Source organism: Schistocerca gregaria, chromosome 1 (genome assembly GCF_023897955.1).
Source record: "Schistocerca gregaria isolate iqSchGreg1 chromosome 1, iqSchGreg1.2, whole genome shotgun sequence".
Classification (NCBI taxonomy): domain Eukaryota; kingdom Metazoa; phylum Arthropoda; class Insecta; order Orthoptera; family Acrididae; genus Schistocerca; species Schistocerca gregaria.
This window is the reverse complement of record NC_064920.1, coordinates 710,175,385-710,202,037: the sequence shown is the minus strand read 5'-3', so window position 1 is coordinate 710,202,037 and position 26,653 is coordinate 710,175,385. Positions and strand designations below refer to the sequence as shown.

At 36.9% G+C, this 26,653-nt stretch overlaps 2 protein-coding genes across 3 annotated transcripts in view; both read right to left on the bottom strand.

The window, feature by feature from the left end:
• Positions 1 to 26,653, bottom strand: part of LOC126365813 (inverted formin-2-like) — a 192,801-nt gene that overhangs the window by 122,356 nt on the left and 43,792 nt on the right. The gene's annotated exons all lie outside the window — the stretch shown is intronic.
• LOC126365798 (inverted formin-2-like) lies at positions 9,655 to 20,506 on the bottom strand. Its single transcript, XM_050008383.1, has 13 exons — positions 20,404 to 20,506; positions 15,166 to 15,281; positions 14,764 to 14,923; positions 14,427 to 14,590; positions 14,203 to 14,282; positions 13,447 to 14,042; positions 12,908 to 13,221; positions 12,665 to 12,781; positions 12,430 to 12,570; positions 12,162 to 12,340; positions 10,816 to 10,925; positions 10,471 to 10,646; positions 9,655 to 10,098 (listed from the first exon to the last, which is right to left on the bottom strand). Exons 1-13 carry the CDS (start codon positions 20,489 to 20,491, stop codon positions 9,907 to 9,909), a joined length of 2,433 nt encoding a protein of 810 aa, XP_049864340.1. The 5' UTR covers positions 20,492 to 20,506; the 3' UTR covers positions 9,655 to 9,906.

The following is a 26,653-nucleotide window of genomic DNA, read 5'->3' as shown; positions in this document are numbered from 1 at the left end:
TAAATTCTATCTTTCAGCATTGAACTTGAGAATAAGTTATCTCTCATTAAGAAGTTGTCATAAGGTTGTTCTGTGAGTATGTTTTGAATATCTGATAGTCCTTGTCTTGAGCTCTTGTCCAAATAACGGTGTTTATAAAGCACTGAATTTGATTATCCGAAAGGAACTAAGTTTGTTTAATATTTTCTAGTCTTTAATTTTCTGTTTTACAAGTGTCATTTGGCTAGTGCATCGGGATGAATTTGGTTGCATAATTCCTTTAACAACACACTCATAGATTTGGTTGTCAACAATGCCTTCTCTTATGGTGATAATGTCCTGTATTTGCAGTGTTTCAGTTTTTCTGTCTGTGTGATTGTTATTCTCGTTATTTTCTTTGTTGGTGTGTAATTAGTCCCTACCAACATATCCAGCATTTTCCTTTGTATCATCTCTAGAAGGCTTCCTTTATGTAATACTTGTTTGTGTGCTATACGGATATGCATCTGATGAATTACCCCCTCTTGGATCCTAATAGTAACACCACACTTGCTTATTTAAGTTTCGCCTAGAATACTGTTCCCAACTATCACAACAAAATCCATGGTGTCCTCATAAACCACATAAATATCTGTTGTAGCTTTCATATGGTTAATCTTACCAGTTGGCGTATCTGTAAAGTATCCTCGAGGAGAAACAAAATTTATAACCCAAATGATGTGAAGCTATATTTGTATTCAGTAATGCTGGAGAATCCATTGCCTCATAAACAACTTGTTGTTATAAATTGACTGTCACTGTTAATTAGGGCCTTCACTTTTCAGTTACATACTCTGACATTTTTACATGTACTTTTTCTTAACAGTGTGTTCATTCATTTTCATTATTCTTCTCTTTTCTGCATTCTTACAAGTTTTGGTGATCTTCTTGCAATTAAGCATCTCTTTCCCTTGCTTTTGACCCATGGCTGCTGACACTGTAGTTGAAATTCTTTGTATTTGTATCCCACTTATACTTTTAGCTATTCCATTATTTATGTCTATAGCATCTTCGGTAGTGGAGATTCCAAAATGTGTATTTCTGTAACTTCTGTTATTTCTTTTTGGCAAAGACTTCTTAGTGTTTAGTAATGCCTCATTTTTTTCTTTAAATTTTTCATATTCCTAGTGCCATAAAATAGAAATATATGAATGTCCAAAAGAACAGACACGACACATTCATATATGTAATTGGATAGGCCTAGCTGGGCAATAAATCCACCTTCCTCAGTACAGAGGCCGAGCGAGATGGTGCAGTGGTTGTGCAGCATACTGGGCTTGTGTTTGGGAGGATGGCGGTACAAACCCGCGTCCGGCCATCCAGATTTAGGTTTTCCTTGATTTCCGTAAATCGCTTCAGGGAAATGCCAGGATGGTTCCTTTGAAAGGGCATGACTGATTTCCTTCCCCATCCTTCCCTAATTTGAGCTTGTGCTCGATCTCTATTGACCTCGTTGTTGATGGGACATTAAACATTAATCTCCTTTTTCAGTGCGGATGCACAGATACATCAGACCTCCTGTGGGAATCTTGGAAGAGAGAATATGGAGAAAACGGACAGGGGCTATGGATAATTGGTACTTGACGGGGGTGTGGATCAGCCATGAGGTGAACTGAGATAGTCTGTGCAGTTGTGATAACACAGTGTCCCGGATGGCAAAGTGGTTACCAGACCTGCAGGTTCCACATAATGTCCCAACACGGCTGACCACAGTGATCCCTCCCATTTCGTTTCTTCCCCTCTCCACCTTCAATCTGCACATAAAATAGAAGATTTGCCTGAGTGATCCTTTGTACTGTTTGTTACACACTAGAATAGTTAACTGTCATTAATATCTCTTTCATTACAATAAAATATTATTGAAAAGACTATTACCATTTCTTCTTCTACCAAGACAGTCAATCTCTGCAGCTCTTGTTTGTATGTCAAGTTCTTCTTGCAAAGCTTACAATGTAACACCCTTCTTGCCCTTACCAAAAAGCTTAGCCAATTTTTCTTTTTTTTTTTTCATAAGTTAGCCTTGCAGCTTGTTTTACCCCATTTAAACCAGTGTTTCTAGAAGTCCAAGATATTTATCGCTATGATGTCCCTTTGGATTGCATTGGTTTCTTCATTATCATCCCCTTCACATCCTTTGTTATCAATTCTCAATGTGAGTTTGTCAATGCTGAGTTAAAAAAAGAAATCGTAACCCCACATTGTATACTGATACATAATTTACAGTTTTCTACTCTGCGTCGAAAATTGCACTTGAATAAATTGCTTTTTGGTATTGTAGTGCAGCCACTTTTTCCTGGATCTGGATACACAATACTTGTGCGGGAAGCATTGACATGGGTTGTCTAGCATTATGGTTGAATGTTTATTCAAGAGAAGCATTCTTATCACCTGGTGCCATACTTACAGTGGCCTAGGAACTGGTTGTGACTTGTAGGAAGCAGATGTCGGCAGGCAGTGACCTTGCTGAGACAAGTCATTTTGTCATTTTTGTGCCGTAAAAGAAAGTGAGGGGGTGGAGCTCTGTGAGACTGAAGGGAAGAATGCAGGCACCTGGTCAAACCCGAGACTGGCGACGGCACCCAATGGGCAACCTTGCCCCAGTAGACCCAGTTCAGTACCTGGAACCATCAAGACTGATGCATCAGGGAGAGATAAGCAGTTTCAGTTGCTTCTTGATGCTGCTCAATGAGTCTGGAACAGCTTTGCTTTACATTTGACTGATGCAAGACTGTCTGGTCGAATTCGTAACGCCGAAGGAATGCTGTTCACGCCTGGGCTGTAACCATTCATACTCTCTCTCTAGCTGGTGTTATGGCAAGAGGCCGGCTCCCATAAAAAATTCAGCTGTGGAAACACCATGTTTTCAACACTACCACTGACAGTCACACAGTGTGCAGTGACAGCACTGTTGCAGTGCCCACTGGCTGGCCCATAAATCTCTTGGCTGGTTGTGAGGTCCTCCCTGAAGCTAATGCCACAACATTAGCTTCAAGTTCGCCATATTTTGATTAAAAGTAAAGCCAGAAATTTTTTTCAAGTGTTTGAGTTTATACAGTCATCTGAAACTGTTCTGAAAACTACTTACATAAAGATTTAATTACTTTAACCAGTGCAAAGGTTAGAGCATTATTTGCATTTTCTTTCTCACCTACCGTTCCCAGTTCTGAAAATGTAGATCCAAAATCCAGACAATCACACATTGCTACATTATTGGAGATAAATCTGCTGTCAGAATAGTTCACTGCATATGTCATATAGATGGCTAAAACTGTGACTACTCATTCAAGGTAAGGACTCAGTTACCTTACTCACTTTTAAGGTTATCATTGTTTTAAAATTTTTGTCACCTTTTTTGCTCTTTAATGAGGAAGAAAATAAAGTTATTTATTTTTGTTTCCAAGTTTCTGTATTTAACTTCATTCATTTATCTTTTGGAACGCTCCCACAATGAAAGTAGATAAAATCTTACCTGAAGCGCTTCTGAATTTGAAATAGGTTGTCCTTTTTTGAGTTTTTGAATGTTTTTTTATATACATTTTGCACAACTGTTATTAGCAACAAAGGGTTCAAATGGCTCTGAGCACTATGGGACTTAACAGCTGAGGTCATCAGTCCCCTAGAACTTAGAACTTTGTAAACCTAACTAACGTAAGGACATCACACACATCCATGCCCGAGGCAGGATTCGAACCTGCGACCGTAGCGGTCGTGCAGTTCCAGGCTGAAGCACTCAGAACCGCTCGGCTACTCCGGCCGGCCTATTAGCAACAAATATTCATCTATTACAACTGCTTCCATTTTAGCTCCACATTCTAATGTTGTTGGAGTAACAAGACTGCTGTGATATTCTATTGAATTCTGAAAATAAACTTTTCAAGATGATAAAATGCAAAAATTGTGGTGGATGTGCATAACATCAGTTATATTTGCAATCCGTTCATCATAAGAATAAACGTAACGTAAACATTGCATTATGTATTCTGCAGTGGCCGGTCAGCTGGTACAGATAGCCTATAGTGACGTAGCCAGCTGCAGTACACACATAAAAAGAAACAAGCAGAGGAGCAATACAGCTTTGAATCTCATTTAATTTTTCTGCAGAATGAAATAATACACTGCAAATCTCCCACAATATGCCCCTTATACTAGAGGAAAGCTGCAGCACATTATCATTTTTAGCTAATATAAGCTAAAGGCACCAGTAGTTGACACCTTAAGAAATGAAACCACTTTAATTTGATATTTATGAATACAAGTGGATGTTGGGCACAAACACAATTAATCTTCAGATTCTTTGATCTTTTGTGATTTGATTTTTATTATAATTCACTAAGTTAAGGTACATTAAATGGTAAATAAAATCATAACAAAAGTATAAGTGCAATCATCAGTAGTTGATACTAGTGATACATGAAAGTTTCAGTAGTTGACAGGAAAAATATTAAGTAGTTGACACTAAATAAATAACTTCAGTCTACACATCACAGTAAATACTGTTTTGGAATTCATATTTCAAATGTTCATTAGTGATATTTGGACTAATAACACTAACATCATTTTCAGCACCATAAAAAACTTTTTTCTGACAGTTGCAAGATTTTAGAGCCATTACTTCTATTCCACCATCCTCAAACACACACCGAACAATAAAAACATATTTGATATATCTCTTCTTTCCAGGAAAAGAAACTAGAAGAAATTCACCATGTTTATAAAATTTATTCATATTTTCTTCTTTGTTTGAAGTTTCTTTTTCTGTTATAATTATTTGATCAGAATTGTCGTCTTCCTTGTCATCACATGTCTGCAAATCACTATCAGGGAGCATACTAATGTCATCCATACTGCTGCCTGACTCACTCCATTCCTCATCTTCAGAATCTGAGGATATTGAAATTGTTCTTTTCTTGTGCACTTTTGGCTTTCTGCAATTCTCTGCTTTAGTTTGCTTCTTGAGTTTCTTAGCAATCTGAGACTGTTCTTTCTTCAGTTTTCGTGCTTCTGCTCTCTCAGCTTTTAGTCTTTCTCTTTGTAGCTTCAGTTGTTCCTTCTTATGATGATATTCCTGCCACTGGTTGGATGTCACAACACTTGAAAGTTTTTCTCTTAATCTTCTTTTCTTTTGTGTTCCTGTATTCTGTGGCCAGAATAATGCATGTTTGAATGGGGAGGGGATTAGTTGGTCGCCTGATTTTCTTTTAATATTTCCACTAGAATCACACTGAGGAAAATGAGAATTTTTCATTGAATTCTTGGGTGTGACACACTGGTCTGTTACATTAGTCTCCTCTCTTTCTTTATTTTGGTTGTTGCCTGAAAGCTTTTCATGTCTTCCTATTTTTTATTTTCAATTACTTCATTATTTTGTTTTTCATGTGGATGGACATTTCCTTCCTCCACTTTTTCATTTTGATTTGCCACACAGTTGTTTGTGTCATCAACAGACTGGGAAAGGATAGAATTATAACAATCATTTTTAATTTCCTTCCAAAGCAAAAACAAAGACTGGTTATTTATATTTCCTTCCCACACATCACTTGAAGACTCAAAACATGACAGTTTATCTTTCCCAATGTATGTTTCTAGAACCTCTTATCCAATTCTTAAGTTTAATTTTCCAGATGTGGCCGTTCTGTGAGTAGTAAGTATAACACCATCACTCACTGATGTTTTGGTACACTCTCTGCTAGTTCCTGTCATATTCTAATGAATTTAAACACAGTCAATGGAGGTGCTAAATTACCATTCGCATTTCCAGTCAACAAAATCATTAGACATTCTTTCTCGTCACTGTTCACATGCTGGTACACATTTTTTTCTACTTTCAGGGCTAACACTTTGTTTCCTTTGGGGTTCAGAAAGAAAGCTGTATCATCTTAATTAAAAACTCCTTTGGGACTTTGAAGAATTGGCTTAAATTGTTCGCCGTTAAATATTTGTCCATCTCATCAAACCAGTTTCTTATAGTTTCTGGCTTTACTGCTGCCCTGCTTGATGTCAGATTTTGTAATATTCTAATCCCAATATTGGGATGTCGCTTCAGAAAAGCATTGTACCAAGTTTTTCCTGGGCGGTTACAAACAAAGGGATTTTTACGTTTCAGTTATTCAATCAGGTGCTGCACACTGTCCAGAAGTTCCCGCTTTGTTATGCGGAATCCGGCCTTAGCCATAGTACAAATCCAGTGTACTAATAAGTCCTACTCTTGTTTGGTAAGAACTGTATCAGCACCCATGCAATGATTTCTAGGCGTTGTCCCTCTGGCTTTGTACATTAAAGTAATTCGAGGAACCGAGAAACTTTTTGCTGCTGTAGAAACAGGCATTCCATTAAGTACTGCATCGATGGCAAGCTGCATTTGTTCCTCTGGATAACTGAGTATCTTCCCTTTTACTGCTGGCATTATATTGTCCTAAATAATATAAAACATAATGTCAGAAATTCACATTACTATGAGCTAGTGGTTGACATAGGGTGTCAACTACTGGATCTATAGATACAATGATAAATTTACCACAAACTCCACAGAGCTAAGCTTATGAGGATACAGGGAATGAAAAAGGTATTAAAACAGTTGTTGGACTCAGTAGTTGCCAGATGGGTCAACTAGTAAAAAGTAAGGAACATATTAGCACCAGTACTTGACACCTGATCGCTAACCATACCATAACCTAAATTCACAAATATTTCACAAATTTGCTTACTTTGTTTAATACTGGAACCATATAAAAACCTATACACGAAAAAGAATAATATTTTAGGATTGCTTTACGACATCAAAAAACTTACCTCCTTGTTGATTTCAAGAAGGAAATCAATATAAGCAGAGAAACCCAATCACACTGTTACAAACAGAAGCACTCACTTCAAGATGGCTGCTAGAAAAATATGATAGTTATCAAATTACACTGTGGAGGCACAACCATATAACAACAGTCAAAACTCTGTCTCTAAATAAATCAATTTTCTTTTTTTAAGAACTTGTATTTGAAAATGTCAACTGCTGGTGTTACAGCCACTGAAGTTATTACGTACAGTCAGTCGTCTGCTAATCTGTTAGCTCCTTCCTTTTCCGAATCTGAGAAATACATTTCTGTCTTGCTACATTAATAACGAGCCTATCAACAACATAATCCACAAAGTCAATCAAGCGCAGCATTTTCTCTTTTTTTATGTTCTATATCCCGCCAGCACTCATCAGTTAGTGTGAAAAAGCTCCATGTTCCAGTACGACTGGCAGCTTAACAGTTTTCTTACTTCTGAGGCCAAATCCCACAGCTTGGCTCCAGATCAGTTCTGTTGGGTTCATATTGTAATGGTACAGTAGCAAATGTAAAAATGCAGCATTTGTCCCGGATGGTCAAAAAGTAAGTATAAATTTGAAAACTGAATAAATCACGGAATAATGTAGACAGAAAGGTGCAAATTGACACACATGCTTGGAATGACATGGGGTTTTATTAGAACCAAAAAAATACAAACGTTCAAAAAATATCCGATAGATGGCACTTCATCTGATCAGAATAGCAATAATTAGCATAACAAAGTAAGATAAAGCGAAGATGATGTTCTTTACAGGAAATACTCAGTATGTTCACCATCATTCCTCAACAATAGCTGTAGTCAAGGATTAATGTTATGAACAGCACTGTAAAGCATGTCCGGAGTTATGGTAAGACATTGGCGTCGGATGTTGTCAATCAGCATCCCTTGAGATGTTGGTCGATCACAATACACTTGCAACTTCAGGTAAGCCCAAAGCCAATAATAGCACGGACTGAGGTCTGGGGACCTAGGAGGCCAAGCATGATGAAAGTGGTGGCTAAACACACGATCATCACCAAAAGACGCGTGCAAGAGATCTTTCACGCATCTAGCAATACGGGGTGTTTTTTTTTTTTTTTGTTGGTTCTAATAAAACCCCATGTCAATCCAAGCATGTGTGGCAATTTTTACCTCTCTATCTACATTATTCCGTGGTTTAATAAGTTTTCAAATTTATACTGACATTTTTATCACCTGGTATAACATGCTCGATGCTGTGAAACTGATTGTTTTTCATGTTTCTACGACACTTATTTACCTCTGTGGTATAAAACAATGGACATAGTTCAAATAAAGAGGATTTCGTCTTTCATTTATGCCTTAAAAATTAAATTGTTATGTTTTCGTAATTTAAGCTACGTTTTATTAACAGTCTTTCATAAAACATCGATAATTAAGAATTTATATTTGAAATGGATACAGGAATTTCGCATCCAGAATGTAATTGGAAACCAGAAGACATGCATAATTCATAAAAATAGAGACTTCTATAATTATGAGATGTAGCTATCTCAAACTGACCGAGAAAAAAATTGATATCAGGGAGATTTGGGCCGATGCACGAAGAACGCCATTCCCGCTACCGACTGCGCTACACGTTCAATGTGGCTTTGTTAATAACTGCATTGTTTACAACTCTGGCAAAACTTCAAAGCTGATTATCTCTGTAAATTAAAGAAAAACAAGAAGAACAGCCTATTTCTCAGCACTTTTAAACTATGTTCCACCCGTGTGTTTCACTACAAAATAGAAAGCTGCCTTAACCATTTTCATGCTGCACATTAACAGTGTGACAATCAGAGCACAATCCCTTATGGTTGTGACTGTACATGATTTTTAAAGCGTGATTAACAAAAGCATTGATGGCTGTTAGTACATTTGAATATCTTAATGTTTCATTGAACATAACTTAGTAATAAGATATCTAATACATAAGTTGGACCTACTTCCAAGAGCTTAACACCATCTATGTACATGTGCTATGACTTGTGACCAATCATCGCGTTTGTGTTTTTTTTACATCAGGTTTATTCTTATGATGAAGGGATTACAGAACTTTCAGATCAGACACAACCAGATAAGTTCTGAATATGTGTCAACAATATGGCTGTTAAATACCAAGGATAATAGCATACCTGAAGATTTTTCACTTTCCTCTAAGAAAATGTCGTACCTAATAACTAATCAATTGGCATTATATTTGAGGAACATATATAAGCAAAAGGATATTTATCGTATTACATATTGAGTTTTGATGACACTACCAATGTTAAAGCTAAAAAAGAATTACAAACTATCACTATGTGTTTGTCACAGAATAAGCATTGCATAAGAATGGTTTTCTTTCCATCTTGTTGACACCTTTTCTTCTCTAGTGAGGGTTTCCATAAAGTGACTATGAAAGCCAGTTAGTTGTTTGATAGTGACATACTCATTAAACCTGAATTATTTGTGCTCTAACATTTTTCTGATTCATGTGGACTCCAGCACTGTTAATGACATTAATAGTTTATAGGTGAAGCTGTTGCTTTATATGCATCCATCTATAAATTCCAAATAATTAAATGTGACTCAGTAGCTGATGTATTTACTTATAATGTTACTTAAAAGTAAGTAACATTATAATTTCACTGATTGCTGTTGTTCCATAAGACATTATGTCTGTTTTTGCAAAGTATTTACTTATCTTTGATAGTTCACTACTTTTGATTGGTTTGCATTAATGGTGTGCATGAGAGTTGTGTACAATACTGGGAAAGAAAGGATGTGATGAATTTCTTTGAAAATTACCCTAAAAGAAATAGATGAACATTGATTCTATCATTTAATTATTAAAAAAAATTATTTATAAAGTCATTTACATATATGGACAAGTCATGTTTGCAAAACACATTAAAATAGTAGATTAAGCAGCACTGCCAATAAAGAGCTACTGAGCCATGACATTAAATCTGTCTTGTCCTAGGTATAAAGGAACATGTCAGTTACATACTTATGAGATTAATTCACACATCATATTTCGGAATGATTCAGTACAAATTTCCACTTCATAGCACTAAATTTTCAGTACTGAGCTTCAGTTCGACGTAATTTGAAATTTTTACTGCAAATATCCCTTAAAATCTGTTTAGCTGCAGTATATTGTTGATGTGGTAAAAACTTTTTTCTGCCGCTACCTCCGTTTCCAGTTAGTTTGTTTGTTTCCATCTGCTCTTGAATTTTCTGTTGCTCTGCAATCCTTTTCTCTTCATTTTCCTGTTGCAAAATTTGTATTTTCAGTATAAAGTACTGTTAGTCAGATACAAATTTAAATGGGTAAGCATTGTTTTACTTCTTACTTAAACAATAAATTAAATCTGTTGAGCAAAATTAACTGTGTCAGTAAAACTGACTGATATCTGAGAATATCAGAGCAAAACGACATTATTATGCAGTTGGTTTTTGGAATGGCACTTTCAATATTCCATGTCTACTTCCTAATACCTTAAATGATCAGCAATTGCACCATTCCAGCATTGTTCCAGCTTCTGATGGCTACAAATACCACTATTTTACAGACTGAAAATGTAATGGAAATGGCAAATGATAATATAAAGGAAAGTGTCAAAATTAACCTCAGAAACTCACCAGTCGAACTCTCTGAATTATGGAAAAAAACTCAGCAAACAAATGGAAACATTCTTCTGGCTTGAATTTCTTAGGATCTTCACAGAAATGTTTGGCTAAAGCATGAGTACAAGCCTTCACCTTATTCATAGCCTGCTGAAGTTCATTACTGCATTTCAAGGCAGCCTTAAAGAAATCTGTGGAAAGAATAGGAAAACAGATTTCAACAATAGCAAGCACAAATTCTAAAGTGAGAATAATTTGTAGATCTATTTTATATCATGATCGGAGACTATGGGATAAAGAAGTATTTATTTATGCAACAAGGTTATTTAAATTAACAGTGCCGGAAGTTGTGTTCATTACCTTTGAACTGCACCCTGATTCCACTTGTATCTTCCTTCAGCTGTGATGTAACATGTTTGATATCGCTGATAACTTTCATCACTTCTTCCTGGAGCAGCTCCACTGATATCCTGAGACATTGTAAACCATCTTTAATTCAGACATTCTGTTTGGAAGTGATTATTTTGTTATTTATTTTATAAACACAATATTTTTGTTAATATGTCATTATGTAGTGACGAGCACTCTTGATGCAAGTTCTGTACAAGACCAGTATATGTTGAAATATCAAATAGTGTCTACCCTTGGTTCACCTATTTCGCATTTCAGTCATTATATGTTCATTATGCAGTGGTACCAGCTGCTGTCGTGGAGATAAGAGTGTTTGAAGTGGTCATCTTCACATTATGTGGGTCACTAGAGCATCTCACTATTTCATATCAATGTAATTTTAAAAAATTAAAAAAGGGCCATGAAAATTGTTCTTTGATTTTCTAGAGTTTCTACAGATATTTTTGAATATTAATGTTAATGAGTGTTTCCAAATGGTGTGTATTATTCATAAGTAGAAACAAATGGAAGCAGCATCACGACTATACTGATAGCACACAGCCATTCCTAAATATGCATTTTTCGTCAACCATTTGTCTACAACATGTACCTGTACATCCAGTATGCGTATCCCATACAGGGGATACATTTTACTTGAAAGTTTCTTGAAAACTGTCAGGGGATAAATATGATATTGCAATGCCTGTGTTATTCCGAATTGTGATGCTATGTTCCTTTAGACACACGTACATTTCAGAAGAAACTAACACAGTAGCAACTACAGCCCTTATGAAATACAAGAAATGTATTTGCAGTTCTGAATGTGGAAAACTATCAGCTGTGGAGTGGAATGACAACAATGAAAATTTGTGCTGCACCTGAACTTGAATCCAGATTTCCTGCTTATTGCAAGTGGTTGCTTTGCTATTTGGCTATCTGACCCAAACTTGCATATGTTGTCAACAATGTGTACTTGTACACCCAATATGTACAGGGTGATTATAATTAAAGTTAGACTTTCAGGGTGTTGTAGAAATAACACCACTTGTGAGCATGACATCAAAATGCAACGGAATAGACTCAGAGAAGAGGTCAAAAATTCAATGGATTTTGTGGTAAAGGTATGGAGAAGATGAACAAGGCTTCAAGTATATTGTATATTAGAAGACTCTAGTGTCAATATGATAAAAAATAAACACACACAGATCCGAAAATAAGGCTAAGGCACACTTAATTAACTAATGCTCTTATTTGTACTAGAATCAAGAGCCCCAAACATTGCCAGTTTTCATGTTATGACTGTAACAGACTCTTACCTTGCCATTTCTTTCATGTTACTCGTATCTTCTGTGAATTGTAATATTTCCTTATTGTTAGCTTCTGCAACTTCTACCACATAGTGCAAGAATGTCAGCCTTGGTTTGTTTGCTTTTATTTCTAGGAGCTTTGGTAGTGTACTGAGTGTAAAGCCTGCTGCATTGCTGGCATAGCTTCCCTGGAACAAACACACAGCACCTTACTTTTTTTCCATTTTTTAACTTATCAATTTACTTCTCACAAAAGCTTCATGTTAGGAATACTTACAGCATTTATGTAATTTCCAAGTTGAAGTACTAGTGCTAGAAATTCTTTCAAACGTTTATTAGCCTTCAGCTTATTGCATGCATCTGCAACAGCCTTTAGTTGTTCTTTCAGTTCAGATACTCTTGAAGGAAACTCTTCTTTCTGCAAATTAATTGATGCACAGAAATTAGTCAGGATTTATTTTTTTTTTTTTGGCAATATTGTGTTGATAATGGAAACATGACTTTCTACTTACAAGCAACATTGCCCTAATCCTGAGGGCAAAGGAAGGTACTTCTGATAGCTGAAGATAAAATTTCTCTGCCTCTCCTAAACGATCCAGATCTCCAGAATAGGATCTGACTGAAGTCAGCTGTAACACATAAGATAAACCTTTTAGTTAATGTATAATTTTAGACTCCCTGGAATAGTATTTATTGTATTTTAATTGTGTTAATTACTATGATCTAAAATTAAAACTGTCATACATTAGGCCTACCTCTTTTTCTGTGGGAAGTAGTGGCAAGAGAGCTTTCAGTTTCTCAGGACCTATATCACCTCCTTTAAGGTTCTTTATAACTTCTATGACTGCTTTTCTTCCCAATTTGAACTGTTTTAGATAAATGTTTACTGCCAAATCTCTCTTGGTTTCCAATAAAGTGATCTTGGGAGTTATTGGTGATGGAAGTGTTACTGGAGAAGACTTTCGATGTTTCACAGTAGCAGTTTTCTGACAGAATAGTTCTTCCATTTGCTTGAAATCAACTCTAAGACTCTTTGCTTCGCTCTGCATTTCAGTCCATACTGATTCACCTGCAAAGAATTAGACTTCTGTTAGAACTGTTTGCAGCAGTAAACAATCAAAAATCTGTGTTTACCTACAGAATATGAATAAAATCACCATACATATTGAGTCAGTATGGTTATTACTACATGTTATATAGATCATATCTAAAATTTGTCTATATATCCTGCATTTATTACACCTGTAACAAACTGAATACTACCATAAAGTGAGTAAATCATCATTTTTCTTACCTATCATAGAGACTGGAATCTTTGTCCAGCTTAGGGTTTTCATCTTCCGCTTGGGCAGTGGTAGTGTGTTAGACTTGTCTTTTACTGGTGTCCACAAACTTACAGAATCTGGTAAATGTGCTGGAAGTGAATGTCTCCTATGTAACATCGGTGTTTCAAAGCTGTCACTATTGGGAATTGGAGGAGGTGGAGGCACATGATTATTTTGTTGAGAACTGTAACCTGCAAGTGATGAAGGTGACAGCACCCCTGAAGCTGACGGAATAGCTGATGACACCACTGTAATAAGTGTCAGTGGCAGACAAGGTGGAGGAGGAGGAAGAGGAGGCAGTGCTGGGAATGACAGTTTTGCTTCTGATGGTGACAACTGATGCTGTTTCTCATTATCACAAAGTTGCTTTACTTCTATGGTATATTCCACCTCGGTCTGTGTAGACGCTGTGCTTGTATTAAGAATATCATAAGAACGTGTTTTGTTAATACTGTCAGCTCTTCCTCCATGATATTTTTGAGTGTGTGCTGGCTTCTTGTGGATAGAAAATCCAGGTTTTACAGCTTCAGATGAAAGTGAGTCAAGTGCTTCCCACACACTGTCCCTGAAATCATATAAATTTCTTCTTTATCTTACTTGAAAGGTCTAGTAATATAATACATGCACATATCAGAGGGTTGCAGTTATAGCATGCATAGTTATACTTATCATATGGTAATCATTATGCCAATATTTCCATTGTAATTTAAGCTCTGATAACTTACACATTTGGATTTGTTGGATCTAGCTTTGCAAGGTTTTGTAGCATGGAGTAGAACCTGACAGCATGTGGTGTATCTGCTATCTGTTAACAGACACCAAAAAAAAAAAATTCTTTTACTGTTCTCTTAGTAGCACAATACACATGGGTAATTCTGCTAATAGAAGACACACACACTAACTACTAGTATTTCTGTTTATCAGTAGCAATAAGGACAATAATGTGTACCTTTTCGAATATTGTTTCAAACAACTGATGATGAGTTAGTTGTTTTGTTGATTCTAGTTCCATCTCATCTCTATGCTGGTAATCAATGAATGCCGAAACTTGCATCAGTAGCTCCTTATTATCAGTTGCACTTAGCGAACTCAGGATTGGTCCAAGCCCACAACCTAGGAATACGCAACATATTGTATGTGTTTCAGATGTAACATTTTTCAGTATTTAGATAACAAACAGGGTAATAATACTATGAATTTATATTGGTAATTCTTTACAGCTCTTTTAAATCTCACATTCGCTCTACAGCAAAGGCAGCTAGAAATGCGAATAAATAATTACTCACCAAGGAATTCATTCCTGATCTGCACACGCTTGTGGACATTGTGGCAGCCCAGTGTTAGGCAGTTGATGAAAGAAAGCAGCCTTGTCTGATATTCGACATTTTTTGTGTTGCGAAGTTCACTCATTATTATGTCAAACCCATGCTTCTGATCACAAGTAACCTGTGCATAGAAGAAAAAATATTTGTTTTGATCATGAATCATAACTTGTCATATGCAGTTAGAAGACATGGTGCCTTGATAATTTGTTCTTTGCAGGGAACTCATAAAATAATGGAATGGCAGTTACTTTAAACCTATGTACTTCTTAGCGACATCATGTTGACCAACTGACTGACTTAAGGCTGGTTTGCTTTCTAACCTCATGATTACTGAATGTCTAAATGGAAGAACAAAATATTTACCTTGAAGTGCCGTGCAGCATGAAGAGCCATTTCATATCCTTTCGAAGAATATGCACACACAGCACAGAGAAGTTCAATAACTTGCATTTTAACCGTGATGTTCTGAGATTCTAGCACTGTAACAGAGGAAGGAAGTCATATTGAAGTCATTTTTCAGATCAAACAGTACAATTGTTTGTGATAATCACTGGACAATTAGTATAATTGCACTCAAGCAATTGCAATAAGTGTGGTAAACTACATGGGTGTAGCAAGATATGTTTTGCGTAAAGGGGTTTGTTGTTAAGAGCTGTTTTGACAAAAACTGAATTGGTTATGATAATATAATGGTGTGAACTGAGCAGAATATTGATATCTGCTTTCTACAATATATCCACCTTTAGTATTACCACTCAGATAAAAATAGTGTATACATATGCTTGGCCAGCAGCTACTGCATCCAACCCAGTTCTGATAAAAAAAATTCAAACATAATAAGGAAAAATCAAACATTCATGTGCCATAGACAGTGTTATGTATCACCTAATAAATGAATAAAGAGAATCCACTATTTAAGAAACAGTAAAGAAGTAAATTGGGAAATTGAAAGGCAGTGTCATTGATCTGCTTTTGCAAAAGTATGTGAATGATGGCAAAAAGTAGAACTGCAAGTTTTATATCTAAATTTAAAATATTACACCTGTCCCAGCATGGTTTCAGAGAAGGGAAGTCAATAATAATGGTTTCAACAGATTTCTTTAGTCGAACATACTCTGAGTTCAGTAACAGCCAAAAGAAGACTTAGAGGATTTTCATGGACCTATTGACTGTTTGAATCATTCCAAAGTAATGAAGGAACTGTATCAGTATGGGATTTGTGGGAAACGCTATGACATCATTAATCATGCATTATGAATAGGAAACAGTGCACATAAATTAGACGTAGTAGGGGGGCTATATCACACTCTGCATCAGGATTTTTGACATTCACATAAATTTTGTTTTTCTTGGAATAATTTTTATGCTGATTTCAGATTTGGTATCAATGTTTTTCTGTATGGTACAGTTTTTTCCACAGATCAAGTAAACTCATTATTTATTGAAACCTATGTTCCACAGAGAGAATTGCAAGCAAGGGTAATTTTATTCTAATAAGATGAGATAGCTGAACCACAGTTGCCACACACATCTGGCTGTTAAGTAGGTTGGTTGGTTTTCTGGAAGGAGACCGGACAGCGACGTCATCGGTCTCATCGGATGAGGGAAGGACGGGGAAGGAAGTCGGCCGTGCCCTTTGAAAGGAACCATCCTGGTATTTGCCTAGAGCGATTTAGGGAAATCGTGGAAAACCTAAATCAGGATGGCCAGATGCGGAATTGAACCATCGTCCTCCCAAATGCGAGTCCAGGGAAATTATGCATATAGAAAATAATGTCATACGGTTGAATGGGCTGATGCAAGTTTTTGTTTTGGACACCAGGTCAGCGACTTGCGTATTCCCAACCTGCCGCTCTTCTCCATTATCCAACCAGGGTAAGGTGACCTACAGTTTGATGTGGAATCCAAACCACATCGTTCCTGCGACTCACACAGATGAACAATGGATTAAAACAAAGACTGAAAAACCGATAGTCTGACTGGGATTTGGTCCTGCAACCTCTTGGTTTCCAGGCATACACTTTACTACTAACCCACCAGGCCCAACATATATGTAAATAGCTCTGAAGAATGACATATGTAGCCACATATTTTGACTGCATTGACTTAGAAGCTTAAATTATTTACACCTCAAGGTGCTGTAGATAGTAGTATTTGACATAAATTTCAACTTGAGAACCCCTAACTGTTTTTTACAGATGCCTGTATCTTTTGATTGCATTGACTTAACTGATGGACACACAGATGTGCAACAAATTGAAAAAAAAAAAAATGTGTGATATAATTACAGATTAACAATTTTTACATTTTTTTCTTTACTTGTACTGTAGACCTTGTTTCGTGTTGAAATTTGTGACTCTAGGTCAACGGGAAGTTGATGAATGAGTTTGGAAGTATGGAAATATGTAACATAAATGGCTGTATCTTGTGATTGCACTGAATTAGTGGCTTAAACATCCCAGCTGCCAATTGATCACGCTCCTTAGTATGTGAAATAAATTTCAGCTTGATACCTCTACCCGCTCCTGCAAAAAAGGGTTCTTAACAGGCGGACAGCAATGTGATCCTGTAAGGGTTCCATGTTTAATGACTGAGACGCAGCACCCCAAAATAAGCTTGTGTCTTCTTTAGAGAAGTGTTGGCCAACTTTCTGAACAACGACAAGGCTGCAATTTATAAAACCATGTTATTATAATACTGGTGATTTTCATGAAATAAGTATGCAACATGTGTGAAGCTTTATATTCTTCATTCATACATTGGAAAATCCAGGATTGAGAGACAGCCAAGGAAAGAAGTTTTACCCCATGTCAGAAACAACAAATTGCAGTGAAACGAAATTAAATTGCCATTTATGTGTTGTGCTGTTGTAGTAATTATCGGCATTTTTAAGTAAACATATACGATTGTCTACTCTAATGCAGCTGTAGTGATTCTATACAAGATTACAAAATAAATAATTTATTTTCAACCCGATTGAAAAATGCTCTCTTAACTGATTTGTCCAGAAAAATGAGAATGAGACCTGAATTCATTTACAGATATAAAACATAAATGCAAGAATTTTGAAGTACAGTGTAACCAGTTACAGATCTGTGTTACAAAATGTCAGCCACTGTATGACATAAGGTTCCTCCTTAGGCAAATACTATTACTCCTCTATACTTGTCATTTCTTAGACTGTGTGAAGCAGAAATTTACTGTAGATGTCAAACGTCACAACAGTTACCTGTGCACCTGAGACAAAGGACAAGCTTGCAAAGGAAGCAGTCCCAAATACTGGAAAAGCAGATAAGTATCTAAAACAAAAGAACATCCTTCCCCTCATGCACAATAAAGCAAAAGCTGTAGATGATAATGTTCTCTGGATATAGTTCTATGGACTTGTGTTCCAACGAATGGTCTACTCAGGTCCTATACGGGAAAATGTACAAGCTAGTTACTTAAAAAGAATATTTGACATTCAGAAAAAAGTAGTGAGGTGTATAACAACACTACCCAGATAGTCCTGTAGGTGAGCTTTTGTACACCATAACATCATAAGAGTTCACTCAGCTTGTGTGTATCTCAGAAGATTATGGCTGATAAACAACTCCTTTACATAAAATAATTAAATCCCAAACTGACATTGGGTGCTCCAGATGAAGGATGCAAAAGATTTTTTAACAATTTACTGAACTCAACTGAGGAAGAAAAGGAATTAGTTCTTGTGTAATTCATTGAAATGTAAAAAGAAGTGTATATACAGTATGTATGAGTTATAAAAATTTAACAAAATATTGATGGCATAGGTAATAACCTTCCATGTGACTGTAATTCTGTTTTCTTTATTGTATATACAATGTATTCAAGTGTGACTTAATGTAATGTGCTAAATGCAGATGCTACGTCTGTCTTTGCCCGCCTACAAAACTGTATGATGCGCCCAATAATATTGCCTCAAAATAGCATTAGCAAGGGCAAAGAGTAATTAAACAAATGAAAGTTACAATATCACACCAATAAAGGATTTCAAAAGGTACTCTACTTGCAAGTACCCACCTACTCTTTGACGAGATAATTGCGAGATATGCGCACATGACTGACACAGTAAACTGTAACAGAAATGCTGATATGATATAAGCTACTACGCAGCTTAAGAATCCAAGCAATCCCCGTCGGGACGAATCTACGAAGTTACTTAAGAGCTTCTTGTATACCAATGTGACAATAAACATTGACTGACTGAAGTTTGCATACCGGCAGCGTAAGACTTAGCGTACAGTACAAGAAGTAATTTTTTCCGCGCTATAATTCGGGTGATGGTGTCTCATGCTGAAAGTAGCTCGACAAAACTTCAACGAAGTTCCCACTGCTTGCGTTAGTAGCGGTTTCACATCAGCGCAGTATAAAAGCATTATTATATCTTTTCGACTACGAAAATGTGCAGCGTATCAACAATGCTCGTGCTGCCTTGCCAATGCGTCAAATGATGAACTTTTTTCCCACCTCACGAAGTACGCAACAGTTACAAAAGATAGCAAAAACGTGATGACCTACATGTGAGAAGACTTAAACTACTACACTGCATGTTTTTGCAACCACTAGGACGTATGATGCAAATCCGCAGACTCACAAAAACTGGGAGTTCACACAAAGAGAATTCTCTCAAATCATACAAATTACCTTATGAAAACGTGCTTGGTACGTGCATTTAAGACGTCTCGTAATAGTGTGCAGCTGTTTGATAGCCCATTTTATAGTAGGGCTATAAAAGAAATGTATGAACTTACGGATTTTATGTGTTTGTAATACGGAATATGAACCACAGTCAGGGTCTAGCTCATTCTCAGCTGTGTACAGTGCTTAGTAATTTGTAAGAATTTAATAAGTTCGCAGCCTAAATAATTTTTACTGTACTAGTTACATCTATTTATCAACCGTTTTTAAATGAGTTGCCCTATTTTCTGTTTCATGAAAGGTGCAGTGGCTGTATCATAAACGTGAGGTACTGAGGGAGTTAGCGGAGGAAACACGAATTTCTGACGAGTTCGCAGATCAATTTATTTGTGGGTATTGCGTGTTGATACTTATTAATTCTCTCTCTTCACTAATTTTATTCTCGTGTTGATCATTTTCGGTAACTAAGACGTTACCAACTCTATCCCAGAGAAAAGTAACTAGAGCCGGACGTGGTTTTAACACAGTACCATACATTGTAATAGTAAGTGAATTTCCAACCGTTTATTTCTGCACATCTAACCGAACACGTCGTGTGCTCACCTCACCTTATGACACACTTGTTGCCATGTATCTCCAGCAAACTGCTAGATTTATGCCTTCTCAAAAATGTATAGTACGCGTTTTGTCACACAACCCACATGACTCTATCACGCCTCCTAGGATCTTCCGAAGAGTTCGTGTGCTTTGTTAAGCAAATTATGGATTCTTTTAAAAGTTCTGCAGTTCAAAACCTAGCAGCAAACCACGCGTAACCCAGTGCGAGGGGTTCCCTGAACGCACACATCCAAAAAGACATCTTTTCTGGGTATTTCGTTACACAGACACTTAACTAATGCCGCGACAGTTACGACAAACAAAGACAGAATGGTGGGTATTTACCTTGCGGGCTGCACCCATCCCTGGCCAACCTCCTGAGCCGTCCTACGCCGAGCGCCAAACGGCAGAGCATCGCGGGCTGCCGGTCCATCGTCTTCTGCTTGTTGCGGAGCTCCTGTCTTGCGCGGGCGGCTGACAAACACAGACTGGCAGCCGGAGCGGCGGCTGGCAGGGAGTCCTGCAACCCCCTCCCCCACCACCGACTCGTCGCGGCGTACCGTTATCTCACTCCGAGTAATCAGCAACCCCTACCCCACTACATTCCATTTCACTTGCCGTGAAAGGCGAGTAGTTGTTCACCTTTGACTAAACTTTTATTACGCACTCTTACTGTGTAAATATAGTACGCCAGTAGCGAAATTAGGTAATTTTTTGTTCCCTGTATCCGCTAACTGATTTCTCGCTTCCATTATTACTGTCCGAGGATATCTACGTAGTTTATACTAGTGAGGAAAACGTCGCGACCTGCTCACATTTTGTTGACTAAGAGATATACTTTTATGAAATCAGTAATGGTAAATCCATCTACAGACGGCGGCGTGGACTCTTACGCGAATTTTACGTGGTTCTAACGAGAGAACCTTTTCTTTCTTTTCTTTTGTAACAGTACTGTGCTAAGTTCCTGGGTGTGTACCTTCATAGCAAATTAAACTGGTCAAACCACATCTTACATCTGAAAAAAAGACTTCATTTTGCAGCTTTTGCTGTGCGCATAATTGCACCATCTACATATAAGGACGCCGTTACTTTACATATTTCCATGCACTGTTGTGTTACGACATCATCTTCTTGGGTAACATGCTCATGGAAAAAAAATAAAAAACTATCAGTCAGTAGAGAGCTATAAAGCATCATAAGCGATTTGCATCCAAAACACTCGTGCAAGTTTTACACCGACATCTCAGTATCTCTTCTCTCTTTCATTTTCATTACTAAAAAATCACCCTATTTCAGAACCAATAATGAATATTATAAATACAACACAAAATCAGGAGAGGACTCACATAGCAACCAATCAAACTTTAACTTTGTACATAACGAGCGAACTATTCGAGCATTAAAGTTTACAATGATGTACCTAGAAACAAAAAAGTCTTGCTCTTGAAACACCAAAATTCAAAAGCACATTGAAGTATTGCCTGATACAGAGTTCCATATATTCAGTTAATGACCCTTTTTAGTGCAAATGGGTAAGTTTTCGCGTAGCTTTTTATAGTAGAGACGAGTAAACCACTTCATGCAATCATAAATGTCAACTATTTTTAATACAAATTACTCGCAGTGTATGTATAGAAATTATTTCTGCTCATGTATTATAATTAACATTGGTTGCTACGATTTTTGTCAGGAAGCAACCGCACTGTACGCTATGGTACTGGAAATATTGTGATAATACTGACTTTCTATATCCTAGCAACTCTGTGCTTCTGGGATCAATGGAACTCCTATTTGGAATAACCTTAATCAGAAAGTCTTAGGCCACCGGATATAACGAGCCATTCACCGTTCATATCGGCTGCTTTACTCGAGAAATCGCATCGAGATATCAGATAATTCGAGAGGAATTTCGCCTTATGCAGTATACCTTTATATTTTTGTTCTCACCTAGACTTGTTTCAGAACTTTTTTGTGCTATATCCAGAGGGTTTATTTGTTTATTTGTCTCTAAATAAATTTAGTAAAAATATTTACGTTAGTAAAATGAGCTATTATTGGTAAATATTTTACATTGGTTTGCATACAGTCCAGAATTGAGACATATGTCACTGAACTGAAGCACTGCATGTTATTTATTTACGATACGTCTCAAGGTTCTAGTTTTGCAGTGCATTTGGAAATAAAGTGGATGTGTGCATTTGTTTATATACCTCATATGAAGCTATTAGCTATTGGATGTTTGTTCTAGTAGCTGTAGGTCTACTACGCAGTCTACAGGTTGTCATGTGAAAATAGAAAACGCTATTTTATTTTTCTGTTTATTATGGAATTCCGACCGAGTATCACTACGTATCGTGTTGCTTAGTGTGTTATTTTTAATTTTTGATGCTGTGGTCGAAAATGCATATCAAATATAAGAATGTAACTTTTTGCTGCTAGCATAAGACAAGCTGTAGATTGCGTAGTACAGCTAGAGCTACTAGCATAAACATGAAATCTTTTATGTGAAGCATGCAGACAAGCACTGCAAAACTAGAACCTTTAGACATATCGCAAATAAACAGCATAGAGTGTTTCAACTCAGTGATACATGTCTCAACTGTGTACTGTATGCAATCCAATGTAAACTATTTGACAATATTCAACCATTCCACGCATGTAAATAGTTTTACCAAAAGTTTCTTTAAAGGTTAACATGTAACAACAATTTTGCAGAAGAAAACAAACCAAATAAACTCACTGAAGACAGCGAAAAACTACTGAAACATGTCTGGGTGAGACCAAGAATAGAAAAGTGTCTTGCAGAAGGCGGAATTACTCTCCAATTTTAATAGCAAGCTTGGAAACAACAACTGCAACATTAACAAGACGACTATTAGATGTCAGATATTTGTCTACCATTTGAAAATGATGGCTAATATTATTTTATGAACATCCATTTTTGTGAATGAATACACGTTGACAAATCATATAGATCTAGCTTAATACTAACACGAAAAAGTACTTTTTAGTATTTTCCTTTGGCTCCGGTGTTTGGTGTTGGAATGGGTCTTTACTGCATGTCTGCGTCGCTATAACACGTGTTGTTGGAAGTACTAATGCTCACAGATATTCAGTAGAAAGTTGCTGTCTGCTGCATAGTGGGTGCGCCCTTACGTTTCGCCTTTAAAACCTTTTTAATTGCCTTCACTAAATCTATAGTGATGTTCTTTGGTAGTGACATCACTAATGTTTGGCAGAGTTGGTGTAGAATAGAATATTTATTCACCTTTAAACGTGTTTACATGCAAATGGTATTGTATAAAGTTTATGACCATGTGCAGTTATCTTTACTTTAGTATGGCATTCGTATATGTATTCTTCCTAATTATGTTACAAGAAGGAAAGACCATTGTCGTACAGATTGACCTTGTTTGCAAATTTAATACTCTTTGCCACAGTGAATCAGCATGTCACATTGATTACTTATATCAATATAATCTGTAAATAATAACAACAGTCATGAAGTTTATATTCCTAATTAAGTATGGAAAAGTTAATCAGCATATCACACTGGTTACTTTATAGCTTATTACAGTACATAGTTTTGTATAATCCCATATCAAAACACCAAGTCATCCATCATACATTTTTCTCTTCACTGTATAGAAAGCTTTACATTTTACTCATTTTGTTGTTACGCTTTTAAACTTATTAAGCAACACTGAGCGGAAATTTTTGGACAGTTTGTTAAACTACGGGAGAACAAAAATTTACAGCTGTTGTGGACCTGTGCTAGTCTAGCATATGACAGGTGTGTTTCTGCATTCCACATGGCAGATGGTGATTGAAGAAGCGAAGTATGAATACAGTAGAAGAGTTTCACTTACAAAAGATAAATAACGTACGAGGATCGTACGTAATGCAACTGTGTGTATATCCCAGCTAAGACTGATCAACACGGAATCTGGGAGAATTTAAATTAAACACAATGTTTTTTTATTGTTTATGTTTAATGCTTGTTTTTCTACTGTTGTCATCTGAGGAAAATGTGCATGGATTGGAAAATACCAAAAGATTTCATTTTTTTACTTCAGGTATCCATCAAAAAGACTCACTTTTTACTGAAGGAAAAAGAAACTAAAGCGAAAACTTTCAGTGTTACACTCATTAAAATTTTCAAAGCTTTTATGCGGTTGTCGCTTGACTATGCTTAAGAAACTCGAACATCTTCAGATGTGACCTGCATACGTGTCCGATCCGCACATCTCTCTACTCTCCTAACTTTTTATTTGCTGCTACACATTTCGTCGCAACGACACGATGTAATTTCTTCCCTTTAATTTACGAGTAGAATGCAATGTGGCATTTGTCGATTGTTGTCGACACTATCGAAATCGTCGAACTTTGGAAGACTAGTGACTGGTGCCCTTCCTCTTCATAAACGACACTAAGGTAACATTAGATTTCGCATCTTCCGCTTTCCGATTAAAATTATTGGCGTTTGTCCAGTATGCCCTAGCGTTCGCTTGGGGGTGCCCGGATTTAGGTCTTCGCAAACACAATCGTGTGGGTCCGTGACAGCTAATTTATCCATTATCTTATTTCGACAGTTCCGTTTACTCTCATTTATTCTTTCTTCCGCCATTGGCTTCGGATTGTCAATGTACACGGTTCCCAGGCAATCAGTATTTTGTAATACCCAAGCTGCTTCTAACAGTTTGCAACCGTCTTTGAACATTAGATATTCCTGTGTTAGTAATATGGAAAAGATGGCTAACAAATTAATGAAATGCTAAAAGAGTAGTGCAAATTTTGGCTTAATTATTTTAGGAGAAGGATTTAATAGGAATCTCATTACCATTTGTAACATGTAATTTTTTTGTCGTGAAAAAAAAAAAAAAGAGCTGAAACAAGGATAAATTCCTTTTAAACTTCTTGCCACTTATGATTCAGTGTGGAAATAGTGATTGTGTAACAGAAATCTCATGGTTCTCTGAAGTACCTGAGTACCTGAAGTAAAAATTAAATTACTTATTTGATGGTAAGAGAGGTCACAATCAAAATAATTCAAGGCATTGAGAGAACACAATTTTTTCTGTCACGAATGATCAGTTTTACTTATGTCATGTGTCGTACTCTTTTATCGAGGTCTTTGCCTATGTAAACATAACCAAATATAATTCTGTGAAATCCTTCAGAGGCGCGAATCATTTACTTCGTTCATCCAGCTCAAAACTCAGCCTGTAATAGGACTCCAACATCTAATGCGAAATCTGAGCCAATAGCGCAGCAGAAGTTATGACAGAGAATCCGTTTTAAGCGGCGCAGACAGTGGTGTGATAAGAAAATGAGCCCCTAAAGTTCACTTCGTTCATTCGCAAACCATTTTTTCCCCTTTACAGCTCCCTCTAGTGCCATTTAAGTTATTCCTTGATGTCTAGTCAGATCCATATATTCCTTTCCTCCCCGATTCTCCGCAGAATCTCATCACTCCTTCCCTAATCAGTTCTCCTAATTTTCAACATTTGTCTGTAGAACCACATCTCAAATGCTTCGATTCTCTTCTGTTTTGGTTTTCCCACATTCCATGTTTCACTGCCTTATAATGCTGAGCTCCAAACGTACATTTTCAGAAATTTCTACCTCAAATTAAGGCCTGTGTTAGATACTAGTAAACTTGCTCCATTCGTCGTGGCTTATCTTGCTGCCTAGGTAACAGAATCCGTTAATTTCATCTCCTTCGTGACCATCAATTATGATGTTAACTTTCTCGCTGTTCTCATTTGTGTTACTTCTCATTAACTTACTCTTTCTTCTATTTATTCTCAATCCATACTCTGTAGTCATTAGGCTGTTCATTCCGTTCAGCAGAGCGTGTAATTCTTTCACATTCACTGAGGATAGCTATGTCATTGATATTCTTTCACACTGAATTTTAAAACCACTCTTCAACCTTTATTTCCATTATTGCTTCTTCGTTGTATATAGGGCAAACAATAACAAAAATGACAAACAGCGTGAACGGATTGGTGACTGGAAATTGAGGAAAAAAGGTTCTATATGCTCTGAAATGGACGGTGTGAGTGCAACAACAAATCGTCCTAGAACACAGTACAGAGCTGCATCATACCCTCGTCACAACAAGTTTTCAGAGTGACCTCCATGGGATTACATGTGGTAGAGATAGTAGTGGTTGTCATGCGGGATACGCATAATCGTTCTTTGGCTTACACTATGATGGTAGGCCACTTGCCTGTAGCTTGTATTAGGAAAATGTCTCAATAGCCTGTAGAATCTGGACCTCCAAATCTGGTGTACGCAGAGTCCGTAGCCTCCCTGCACTTTCGTTTGGGTGAAAGAACACATGGTCACACAAACGCCCAAAAAGGGTTTGAAATGTTGTGTGATGTGGTTGGTGCCTGTGAAGGTACTTGTTTTGGTATAGCTGTGCTGCCTCTCGACCGTTTCCTTCTGTGCTTGGCCGTACAGAAACACCATTTCGGCTTGTTCCCGACATCAATACCAGACCGTTCTGCTGCTTATAGCGCGCTGCGTCAGTCACACAGCCTGCAGTACACATGGAGCACGCGGCACATGATCAGAGGGCGAAAGA

Coding starts and splice junctions, on each gene's coding strand:
- LOC126365798 (XM_050008383.1), bottom strand. CDS start 20,491: ATGGACCGGCAGCCCGCGATGCTCTGCCGTTTGGCGCTCGGCGTAGGA. Junction 12,571..12,664: donor GGATTAGGGCAATGTTGCTT/GTAAGTAGAAAG, acceptor ATTAATTTGCAG/AAAGAAGAGTTTCCTTCAAG. Junction 10,647..10,815: donor AATCAGGGTGCAGTTCAAAG/GTAATGAACACA, acceptor TTCTTTCCACAG/ATTTCTTTAAGGCTGCCTTG.